The 12,734-nt window shown below is 45.5% G+C and overlaps 1 protein-coding gene across 1 annotated transcript in view; it reads left to right on the top strand.

The window, feature by feature from the left end:
* Positions 1-12,734, top strand: part of Rab3b (RAB3B, member RAS oncogene family) — a 68,028-nt gene that overhangs the window by 44,363 nt on the left and 10,931 nt on the right. Inside the window, exons 3-4 of the mRNA XM_032900510.1 lie at positions 6,955-7,073; positions 11,840-11,991. Coding sequence (XP_032756401.1) covers positions 6,955-7,073; positions 11,840-11,991 — 271 coding nt within the window. The remainder of the gene's footprint in view (positions 1-6,954; positions 7,074-11,839; positions 11,992-12,734) is intronic.

Here is a 12,734-nt window from a genome sequence, read left to right as displayed (position 1 = left end):
GTAAACTCAGGGCTTCAGACATGCTAGGTAAGCATTCTAGCAACTAACCAACATCTATGGCCCTTTTGTGTATAAATCCTTAATTTTCATCTTAAAAAAATCCCATGAATTAGGTATTGTTATTATTCCTTTTTGCAGAGGAAGAAGCTAAGGCTGTGTTTGCCCAAGGAGAGGACGAACACGAGGCCAGGAGGCAGCAACCACTGGAGGACACTTTAGGGCCTATCTCATGGCCACATTCTAAGCTGGAGAGCAGAGCTCTAATTCCAAACTGAGTGCTCAGGGATGGTGGCTCAGTTAACAGGGTTTGCCCGGCATGCAGAAAGCCCTGGGCTATACAGGAACTGCACAAAACAGAGCATAGGGGCTCATGTCTGAACCCCAGCTCTCAGAAGGTAGAGGCAACAGGATCAAAAGTTCAAAGTCACCTTCAGGCACACTGCAAATTTGAAATCATTTTGGGCTACATGAGACACCACTGTCCCAAAAGAAACAAACACCAGAATGCCATGCTTTTTTTAAAAAAAGAATTATTTATTTTTATTTTATGTATGTGAGTGTTTGCTTGTATGTAGGTGAACCACCAGTGTGCCTCAGAGGCGGGGGTGGGGCAGGGGTTGGATGCCCTGGGACTAGAGTTATGGACAACCTTACACTGGGAACTGAACTCTGCAATGGCAGCAAGTACTCCTCACTGCTGAGCCAGGGCTCCAGCCCGGCCCCACGCTCTTTGTTTAAACAGCGGAGGTTGGGAACTCTGCTGTCTGTAGCCCCATGTTAGGCTGGGAATACAGAGATGGGGCTGACTCCACGTCCAAGCTCCTCTGAGACTGCGTAATAGGTTTTCCAATTAGTCGGACATCAACTGGATCATAAGAGTTAGGACATGGGGCTTGGCAAAGACATGAAACTAAACACTTTTACAGACATAATTTAGGGGTGGTGCAGGAGCCCAGAGCTTGTGGGATCCGTGGATCAGGAAGAATGGCTTCATTCTAATCCTATAACACTGAACTCAGGGGCTGAACTTGAGATCAGTGGTAGCCTGCAGCACTGACTCGAAACAGGAGGCAGAGGCAAAAGCATGGGAGAAGCTGATCAAATATTGAAAGAGGGTTTATTAGGTGTGCACACACAGAGGTGGGTAGGGAAGGAGGGAAGGAGGGAGGGAAGGGGAGGAGAAGGGAGACAGGGAGAGACAGACAGACAGACAGAGACACACAGAGAGAAACAGGCTTTATGTAGACGTGGCACATAGCAATTTCCCCTCACTAGTGCCTAGGTTTCCAGGGTTAGGAGCCTACACACTCATTCATCGTCCGTGCCTCCTCTCAGGCATCCATGAGCTTGAGGGGTGTGTGCTTGCAGACTGGGAGGAGGAGGAAGACGCTCAAAGACACCAGCGAACAGGAAGGCGACGCCTTGATCTAGAAGATGCACGTGCTAACCTCAGGCTTCCTTTTACTAACCCAGGCTGGACAGGTCTGGGCCAGAGATGAGTGGTTAAGAGCATGGAGAAACGGTCCTGGTGGGACAGCTGTTGTCCTTCCTCTTCCTCTTTCTCCTCCTCTTCTTCCTCCTCCTTCTCCTCCTCCCCTCCCCCTCCCCTTTCTCCTCTTCCTCTTTGTCCTTCTCCTCCTCTTCTTCCTCCTCCTCCTCCTCCTCTTCTTTTCCTTCCTTCCGCTCCACTCCCCCCTTCCTTTAAGACAGAATCTTGTCGTCAAGCCTGGTCTTGAACTCACTGTGTGTGTAGTTCAGGCTGGAGTTGAACTCCAAATCCTCCTGCCTCAGCCTCCGCGTGTTGAGACTACAGGCACTCGTTTTCATATCTTTGCATCTGACTTGTCACTGTACCTTGTAGTTTCGTTTTTAATTTTGTTTTAGATTTTTAAAAAATAAATTCTATATTTTTATGTGTGGGGGCATTTTTGCCTGCATGTGTGTTGAGGTCAGAAGAGGACATCCACTTCCCTGGAACTGGAATTATAGACGGTTGGGAGCTGCCGTGTGGGTGCTGGGAATTGAACTTGGGTCTTTTAAAAGAGTAGTCAGTGCTCTTAACTGCTGACCCAACTCTCTAGCCCCTCGTCATTTTAAAATAGCTTTATCAGAGCTTACCTGGATCAGAACAAAAATCCTCTAGCCAATCCAAGTGCCACGCCATTGATCTAATTATGTCTCCTGTCCCAAAGCATTGATCCACAAGATAAAGCCCTGCCCCCATAATACGACATACAGAGCCCTTTCTAGCTTTATTACCTACTCATTTCCCATTTCCCACCATTCTTTAAATCTCTGAGAATTCATGGGCAAAAACTCTTCTACCGCCTGGTGAGATGACTCTGGGCAAAAGCTCTTGTTACACAGGCCTGACCACCCCAGTTCCAGCTCTAGAACCTGCAGCTGGAAAGGCACAACCAACCCAAACAAAGTTGTCCTCCGAACTCCACACATAGGCTGTGCCATGCAAATGTGCCTCCCCATCACATACAGTAGCTAAGTAGGTCAATAGATAGAAGATAGATAGATAGATAGATAGATAGATAGATAGATAGATAGATAGATAAAAATAAAGATTAAAAACCCTCTTTCGATTTCTCAGGATTCATTCATTTGTCAACTGGGAAAACATCCTTAGAAAAGGCCCCAGGACCTTCCCCACACACATCTTTAGGTGCGGCTCCTGGCTTGCTGCAGATTCCTCCTGTGGGAACTTCATGCTGTTTACCATACATTTCTTGTTCCTCTCCTGAGTGTCTGGTAGGATTGTCTCTCTTTCCCCTATTGAGAGCTGTGTCTGGATAGACGATATGCTTCACCTAGTGAAACAGGGAAAATAGAAGCTCAAAGAACCCACGCTATGGGCTATCTTCTCTGTCAGTCTTTATCCTGGACAAAGGAAGCCACAAAGGAGAGCACCAGAGCACCAGCCATGGCGGGTACAAGCTGATGGTGGAAAAAACCAACAACACTGTGTTCAAGCTGCTAAGATTTAAGATCCCTTGATATGGAGGAGCCCAGCCTACCCAGATAAAACGACCTCTGCTTCCTGACAGGTCCTGTAACTTCCCCAACATTGTTTCTCCCTCAGCTGAACTCAGGTCACCTTTTCTCTGTGCCACTTCTGTAGACATGGTGACATTTTATCTCCTATTGCTAATTACTAGTTCAGTGATAAGTCTTAGCCTCGCTAGGAAGCTCTACTGTGGCTTCCTGGGAGCAGGGATGGTGTTTGCTCCATTTCTTCTTTACATCACACAAAGTATGGTTCGTGACTATGGGAATATATTATATAGGTATAACGTCACATAGACCTGACTTGGTCCAAGTTCTAACCCTTATTAGACAGTGTCTCCAAACCATGGTTTCTTACCTGACAAACTGGAGTACCAAGGTGTATTCTGCAAGGCCTCGCGTGTCGAGTTATTTGGTGCAGTAGCGACACTTTAGAACGCATACTGCCCTCACTGTTCATGTTCATCATTGTCATGGACGTTCTCAGTAAATGCTTGTAGATAAAGCAGTCTTTCCTTGATGAAGGTGTTGTGGCATGTGCCCTGGACTCAAGGCTATTCTTTGTCACCAGTGATATGACTTTGGGGAAGTCACTTACCCTCACTGTAGGTTTTTGAAGTATAAAGTTTGTAACTACAGGCTTTTCCTTCTGACCACTTTGTTCCCAGAAATAATAATAATAATAATAATAATAATAATAGTCATTATATATATGTATATATATATATATATGTTCTGTCTTTACACACATTAGAAGAGGAAGTCATACCCCATTACAGATGGTTGTGAGCCACCATGTGATTGCTGGGATTTGAACTCAGGACCTCTGGAAGAGCAATCAGTGCTCTTAACCGCTGAGCCATCTCTCCAGCCCCTCTGAGACTTCTTGTATATGAATGAATGCCTAGGCTAAAAGCTAGGGCTCTGTTCCCCGACTAGCTCATATCTCACTAATCCCATTACCCAACTCTAAGTTCTGCCATGTGGCTTGTTACCTGGTCTTCAGTTTCATGTGACAACCTTCCTCAAACAGGTGTTCCACCTTCTATTTCCTGCTTAAGCTAATAGGGTACAGTATTTTATTGACAGGTGATATTTTCATACATTGCTCAAGAGATTCTCCTGACAAAATTGTATTGTTATTTGTTGTTATTTTGCATTATTATATTACATTCGTTGTGTGCTGTTAACATATATGCATACCACAGTGTACAGGCCAGAGGACAATGTTTTTTTTTTTTTTTTTTTGGTTCTTTTTTTTTTTTCGAGCTGGGGACCGAACCCAGGGCCTTATGCTTCCTAGGCAAGCGCTCTACCACTGAGCTAAATCCCCAACCCCCAGAGGACAATGTCTTGATTCTTTTCTAACATTTGGGTTCTTGGGATCTAAGTCCGGTTGCCAGGCTTGGCAGTAGGCACCGTTACCTGCTAAGTCATCTCACCTGACCTGGAAATTATTATTGAAAAAAAAGAAAGAAATTTTGTTTGGTTATAAAGAAAAGTGAAACTATGAAATTTGTAGTAAATGAATAAAACTGGAGAATACTATATTAAGAAAGATAACTCAAGGCCTGAAAGAAAAATAATGCATGTATTCTCTTATATGTGGATTCTACCTGCTCAACTGTTATGTGTGTGAATTTATGTGGGGATGTATAATAAGGCCTAGAAAGTACACAGAGGCTCTGAGAAGGGGAAAAGAGGTTGCTGGGGTGGGCGTAGAGGTGGGGAGCTCTGGGCAGAGCACGGTGGTAAGTGCCAGGGGATGGGGCAGGGAGACGAAGAAGAGGAGAGGCTCAACGTAAACTAAGGGTGAGTGAGAATGCCAGAAGGAAAACCGAGAATGGATAAGCTAATAAATGATTAAATCAAGGGGCTGGAGAGATGGCGTAGTAATCAAGAGCACTGGATGCTCTCCAGAGGACCTGGGTCTGATTCTCAGCACCCACATGGCAGCTCACAACCGTCTGTAACTCCAGTCCCAGAGGATCCAGCACTTTCTTTTGGCCTCCACAGGCACCGGGCATGCACAGGGTGCACAGATACACATGCAGGCAAAACACCCAAACACATAAAATAAACCAAAATATAAATTTAAATAAATCTATAAAAATTAAATAAAAAAATTTAAAGAGTTTAAACATAAGTATGCTACATAATGAATGAATAAAGCAGTCCCCAGGAACTACAAGTTTATTAAATGAAAACCCTGTAGCAGGGCCAGAGGATCCCTGAATAGTTGATCAGGAAGATCTTTAAGTTCCCCAAAACAATATGGGCATTTGCCACAGCCATTGGTCACTTATCAGAACTAGACCCTGTTGTTCAATTCATGCTTTGCTCACAAGACTTAAAAACCAAGCTGGAACCAGGAGGGAAGTTCCTTTCCCGACAGCTAGCTCTCATGTCATAGCACCAGGCTTCCGGGTGACAATTGCCATCAAGTGTGGATCTGTGCACTGTGCTATTCGCCCGCTAGAAAAGAAGTTCTCCCTGGTGCAATGGTGGCAAGTCAGTCACAGGGGTAACCTCTTTGGTCAGATGTGAGTCTCACTTCACAGGAGGGAGTCCATATTTGGTACTGCAAGCCTAACTAAAAACTTGCAGCCAGTGATGTCCTAGGTCATTTTGCTAAATGGACAAGATGTGTCTACCATATTGCTGCCCAAGTATTTATGTTCATACCCACGGATTAGTGCTACCACCGGCTTTGGTCAGAGACTTTCCTTTGCAGTGAGTAGTGGTAACTGCAGAGACAACTGGCAAAGGAGCTGAGAACAGGAAACTGTTGAACGGGACCTCTGTGTCGAGGAAGGAGCCGACTGCGGCAGAATGCTGTCTTTGGAATGTGACATTGCTGTTGCACTTAATTAATTAACTAACTTTAATTTCATAACTAATTAGTTAATGTGTGAGCATGCATATGCTCTCTTCTTTCTCACTCATGCATGGCACATGTGTGGAGGTCAGGGATCAACGTGCATGCATCAGTCCTTTCTCTCTACCATGTGGGTCCAGATAACCGAGCTCGGGTCGTGAGCCCTGCTGCAGCACCTCTGATCTCACACAAACTGAGATTAACAGTGGAAGACTTGTCAACATCATCTCAAAAGAGGAAGAAGAGCCCTTGACCTTTCCCTGACCAGGATGTATGGACGGATAATGCTCCCTCTCCCCCCTGACACACACACACACACACACACACACACACACACACAGAAGGGGGGAGAGGGAGCAGGAGAGGGAACATCTCTCTCTCTCTCTCTCTCTCTCTCTCTCTCTCTCTCTCTCCCTCTCTCTCTCTGTGGTATATGTGTAGGGAGAAAGATCATGAGGCCCTACCCTCCTCCCTGAGCATCTCTAAGGACTTGATGGGTCTGAGGATGGGAGAGACATTTGCTTTAGTGGCATAGCCACTGATATAAAGAGCCCATACTTCTATAAACAATTACTCTTCCAGGACTCTATAAGCAACCCTGATGGAACCCATTGCTCATCATAAACAAACAGACAAACAAATAAATGAGGAAGAGGAACTGGGTGGGAGGAGAAAGGGAAGCAAGAAGACCAGGAGAAGAGGACAGGAAAGGGTAATGGGGATGCATATAATAAAAATACATGTATCTTTGGAAACGCATGATGCATCTGATTATTATATGCAGTCACCAGAAGTTAGTTAACACGAGAGTATAGGGTTTTTAAGTATAATGGTCACTCACATACATTTCTTCTGTAAGTTATTCTTGCCTCTTGCCCTTTCTCCATTGGGATGATAATTGTTTTCTTAGTAATTTCTGGGAGGTAATATCATGCTCTACTTAGACTCCACAATGCAATAAACATAACGAGTGCTCCTTAAATATCCAGTTAATTGCCTTGGGGACTTTTGAGGACACAACAGACTTACTAGGATTCTGATTCTTCCCTTTCCTCACCCAGGACACGGCAGGGCAAGAGCGGTACCGGACCATCACCACAGCCTACTACCGCGGGGCCATGGGCTTCATTCTCATGTATGACATCACCAACGAGGAGTCCTTCAACGCTGTCCAGGACTGGTACATATCAAATTCATTCCTTTGCCAAACTGGTCATGAAAACCTAGCATGTGCTAAGCCTGTGCTATGTGTTAAGGAAACCTAGGTAAATCAGCAATGGCTCCTGGGTTCAAGATGCTCTTGCATGAGAGGAGAAATCAAACCAGGAGGCAGGCCAGGAAAATGCTAGGTGATAGGGATTTGTCCTGCTTTGCTCTTTGTTGTTTCCATGAAACACTGACCAGAAGTCAGTGGGGGAGGGGAGGGTTTATTTCCTCTTACAACTCCCAGATCTCAATATATCACTGAGGAAAGCCAGGGCAGAAACCTGAGGCAGGCACCTGGAGGTAGGAACTGAAGCAGAGACTACAGAGGAACTCTGCTTCCTGGCTTGTCCCCTATGGCTGAGCAAACTGGCTTCCTTAGCCAACCCAGGACCACTTGCTATGGGTAGCACCGCCCACAGTGGGCTGGGCCCTCCCACATCAACCATTAATCAAGAAAATCTCCCCCACAGACTTGCTTACAAGCCAATCTGATGGAGGCAAGTCCTCGACTGAAGCTCTCGCTTCCCAGATGGCTCTAGTTTGTGTTAAGTTGATGAAAACTAGCCAGCAGTAGTACAGTATTGATGAAGAGAGGCACGCGGGCCATGGGAATCCAGAGGGGGCTCTCTTTGGCTGCTGGAGTCAGGGAAGGCATCTTGGTGTTGAGGACATGTATGTAAGTTCTGAGAAATAAACAGGAGTCAGCCTGAAGGGCAATGGGTAAGAATTTCCAGAAAAAAAAAGAAAAGAAAAGAAAAGATGCGCAAGGGGAAGAAGGCAGGTGAGAGGAGAAGAGAATGTAGGTCATGGGAAGTTTTTGTGGGTGATATATAGGTCATCACCTATATATTATCTGAGTTGGAAATGAGCTAGTTGCCAAGTTTTGTTTTGTTTTGTTTTGTTTTTTTTTCCCCCGGAGCTGGGGACCAAACCCAGGGCCTTGCGCTTGCTAGGCAAGTGCTCTACCACTGAGCTAAATCCCCAACCCCAGTTGCCAAGTTTTGTTTCAGGAGGATTCCTCTGGCTACAGTGGAGAATGGGGCTACATAGTATCTATCACTGAGCTGGGCTTGGAGTATATCTGTCCATGTTCAAAAGGGTTCTGTTTGCAAAGGAAATCATCACAGTGGTCCAGAGATAGAACCTCAGAGCCACTGTGCCTTTCTTCTTGGGGTATCAAGCACAGGGAAAAGCAAGACATGAGAAGAGGCCCCGATGCCCAGTATCCCTAGTCCTCAGAGGACAGGAGGAGGTGGGGTGTCTATGCCATTACTGTGCTTTGACATCAGAGGAGCTGAGTGAGCCAGGTAGCCAGCAACAGTGCTGACCAGCACCAACCTTGCCTTCCTTTTGCCCACAACTACTCTATTAGTCCGTTTCCTATTACTACAACAAAATTCGAGGTGGAGAGAGGCTTTATAATGTAAAGATATTTTCTTAGCTCACAGGTTTGCAGGCAGAAAGTCGAAACAACATGGCACTGGGTCTGGCAAGGGCCTCGTTATCATGATGGAGGGCATCATCCTGAAAGTACAAGCAAGAAGGAAGATCACAGGGGAATAAGGGAAGCTTCTACAGGGGGGCAGGGGGGGGCAGGGAGGGGGGGCAGGGAGGGGGGGGGCAGGGAGGGGGGGCAGGGAGGGGGCAGGGAGGGGGGGGCAGGAGGGGGCAGGGGGGGGGGCAGGGGGGGGGGCAGGGGGGGGGCAGGGTCATTCTTTTTATAACTCTCATAAGTACTAATTAGGGCTGCTCAAGAATCACACCCATTCCTTCAAAGGGTGGCCCCTTTGGGACCTGACTGCTTCCCCCTGGGTCCTACCTCGTTTGGTAGTCTTGTCTGGTCTTGAGACAGGCTATCACTGTGCATCACTGCATTGACATCTTCCTTCTCCATCTCTCCCTGTCCCTTCCCCCCACTGCGTCCTCTCTCTCTTTAGTCTTTCCAGTTATGATTTCCCTTCTGCCCATCTTCGTCCACCTTCTCTGTGTCACCACGCCTCCCGTGGAGTGACCACTCTGTCACCACACTGCTCCTTCCCTGTGGGCCATGACCCTTGTCCTTCTCCCTCGTTCATCTCTGCTCATTCTGCCTTGGGAACACAGTGATTTTAACACCTGGTGATGGGTTTCTAAGAATAACCTGAGCTCGTTGCTAATCTGGGAGGTGAGAGAGGCTGGGGTGAGAGGAGTGGGGGAAGGAGAAAGGGAGAGCAAAAGACAGAGCCGGGGCTGGTTTCGGGTACTGCCTTTAGTCTGAAGACTGAGTGTCCATCTCTCCCAGGTACCTTTGAGTTTGCCTTCCAAGCAAATTGGTCTCAACCACCCAAGCCCCAGCACCTAGAGTGGAGCCTGGCTCTTTGTGGCCTGCAGCACCTGCTGGCTAAGTGATTCTGTCTCTGAAGGGAACAATGAATTTTTCAACCAGTGAAGTCAGTGATGGGGTTGGTTTGAGGAACAGAATCAGAACTAGGTCCATGTTGGTGGGAGGATCCGACTGGACTAAGTATCAGTGTCGGGTAGCAACAGAGTCAGTCTATGCCTCAGGATTAGCCATTCATAGAGCAGTTATTCACCTGACATTCACTGCCACGATCTCTGCTCTGTTTCCCACTGGAGGCTGGCATCCCAAAGATGAAGAGGCCTGTCCTTGCCCTCAGGGAAAGAATTTAGCCCAGTAGAAGAGATACCATGGTGGAGGTGCAGGGGACCAAAAGGGCTTGCCTAATGGGAGAGTTAGAGCATTAGGCCCATTCCCCACTCCCCTCCCCCAAAATGTCTACCATGCAGGATCCTATTTTATTCTTTTAAAAAATTTCTAATTATAGAAATTAGGCCTGTCCACTTTTAAAAAATGCAAAGAAAAACATTTGAAAAGTATTTTTTAAGGTCTTAGGATAGAACCAGACAGTGGTAGCTCACACCTCGAATCATAGCATTTGAGAGATTAAGGCAGCAGAATCTTCAGGAGTTGGGAGCCAAACTGGTCTACACGGTGAGATACTGTCTCAACCAACAAACATCTCATTGGATGAAGAGCCCATATCTGAAATCCTAGCACTGGGAAACCTGAAACAGGAAGATCACTGAATCTGAGGCCAATTTGTGCTGCATACTGAGCTCCAATCTAGCCTGTGCCACAGTGAGACTCTATCTCAAAGCCAAGTCTCAAAGACCATCTTTTAGCCATCCTATATGAATGGAACTACTTAGCACCTCTGACAGACAGACAGACAGACAGGGTGCTGAGGAGCAGAGGGAGGGAGCTGCTACAAGCTCAGGTCACAGTCTGATGACCCTCCTTCCACTCCTCCAAGGGCAAAGCTTCTTAGTGAGTTGCAATTCTATATGGGCTCACATGACTGAACACGGGGATCTTGAAAAAAAAACAAAAACCTGCAAATAGCAAAAGGCATTTGAACACACAATACCCAAAACTTAGTTCAAAGACAAACATAACATGAATCAAGATGATTCTGACAGTGCATCACTCTGTTTCATTCAGTATGGCCTTGATTTGATCATACAGCACACAGGCTGTGCTCCGACACAGCAAAATCCTTCAGTCCCAGAACTTGAAAGTCAGAGGCAGGGGGATCTCTGCAAGTCTAAGGCTGGTCTGGTCTACGTAGTAAGTTCCAGGACAGCAAGGTCCTGGATGTAAAACACTACCACATCTTTTTTTATTGCTGTTTTTCAAAATTATATATTTGTATTTGGTGTGTTTGAATGTTTTAGCATTGCATGCAATGCCTGTGGAGGCCAGAAGAGGGTGTCAGATCCCGTGGAACTGGAGTTATGAACACCCTGTAGGCCCTGAGAACCAAACCTGGGTCTTCTCTAAGAGCAACCAGTGCTTGTAACTGCTGAGTTCTCTCTCTAGCCCCCGACTCAATTTTTTATTTTGTTTTAATTTATTTTTGAGTTTTTGATTTTTTGAGACAAGGTCCCTCAATGTAGCCCTGGGTGTCCTGGAACTCACACTACAGAGCAGCCTGGACCCAAACTCAGAGAGATCTGCCTGCCTTTGTGTCCTGAGTGTTGGGCTTAAAGTCATGAGCCATCACATATTGCTCAACTTTTTTTTTTTTTTTTGTAATGTTAAAAAAACCTTGTCTTGGGTTGGAGAAATGGCTCAGTGGTTAAGAACACTTGACTGCTCTTCCAGAGGTCCTGAGTTCAAATTCCGGCAACCACGTGGTAGTTCCTAACCGTCTGTAATAAGATCTGATGCCCTCTTTTGGTGTGTCTGAAGACAGTGACAGTGTACTTATATATAATAAATAAATACAATCTTTTAAAAAACCAGCTGTCTTTCAGTACCAAATATTCAGTTAAGATTTAATTGTTTGTGTAAAACTTTTAAAAAGCAGACAAATCTATCCTGATATGCAATTTACTACATTCTCTAAAAAATGGTAAAAGTATACATCTTTACACACCAAAGAACTGTTTTACAATAGATTTCCTTGTGATTTATTATCAGTAAACGTCTGATTTGTCTATCTATTTTAAATACCTATACATCTGAGATCACTTAAAATTCTCTCGGGTGAAAGGAGTCTTAAACAGACACGTTTAGGTCCTGTCCAAGGGAATGTTAACAGGTCCAGTCTTCTGTGAGTGATGTGTAGATAATCAGAGGGGCTCTGATTCTAGGGTGGTTGCAGCCATACCATGCCTGCTGGCTAGTGTCCCAGAAATCCTTCACCACGTGGTCACTCTATTTCTGTCTCTTCCTAGGGCTACTCAGATCAAGACCTACTCCTGGGACAACGCACAGGTCATTCTCGTGGGGAATAAATGTGATATGGAAGAGGAAAGAGTGATCCCCACTGAGAAGGGCCGGCTCCTAGCAGAGCAGCTTGGTATGCACACAGCACATACGTATGCATGTATGTATGTGCATGTACTTGTGTTTATGTGTGTCCGTGTCTGTGCATATATCTGTGCGTGTACGAGTGCATGCGTGAAGTGAACCACATAAGAACCGAGAGCAAGCTTTTATTTGTGACGTTAAGGTAGATGGTGATTATAAATACTGTTGCCGTGTGGCTATGTTTATCGATTTTATTTAAGTCATATGCATATGGGCTTTGTCTCATGAGTCTAGGGAATTCATCATTTATATTTTTCCTTATGGTGAATATATCACTAAAATTTAAATATGTGAGAGCCGTTTTTAAACCAGGTCTATCCACAAAGGAGTTGAGATGAGATAGCTCATTAAAAATAACCATAGTGTGGGAATAAAAAAAAAATAAGTGAGAAAGTTTTAGCAAGGGTAGGAGGACAACAAGAGAAAACCAGAGTCAAATAGATATGTATATCACGAGTTCTTGGGCACCGGAATCAGCAAGAGGTAGGCCAAATATTGTCTTTGGGCTTCCTAGCAACCACTACAAAGAGTAAAACACAATCTGTAGTGTGGTTCAGCGTGTCCTTACTATAAAAACAGGCCTATTATTCCGGGAAGCTCTTCTCTTCGTTGGCAACTGTAGAGCAGGCTCTGTGCAGAACATGGCCGGAAAATAGCATTCTCTCGGAGACTGCCGAACACAATAGGCCTCTCCGTGCCATTTTTCCCATGTAAATGGATGCCTCTCACAAAAAAACACAATTCACAACAAAAGTCAGC

The sequence above is a fragment of the Rattus rattus genome, chromosome 1 (genome assembly GCF_011064425.1).
Source record: "Rattus rattus isolate New Zealand chromosome 1, Rrattus_CSIRO_v1, whole genome shotgun sequence".
Lineage (NCBI taxonomy): Eukaryota > Metazoa > Chordata > Mammalia > Rodentia > Muridae > Rattus > Rattus rattus.
Note: the sequence above shows the minus strand (reverse complement) of the source record. Positions and strands in the feature narration are given on the sequence as shown.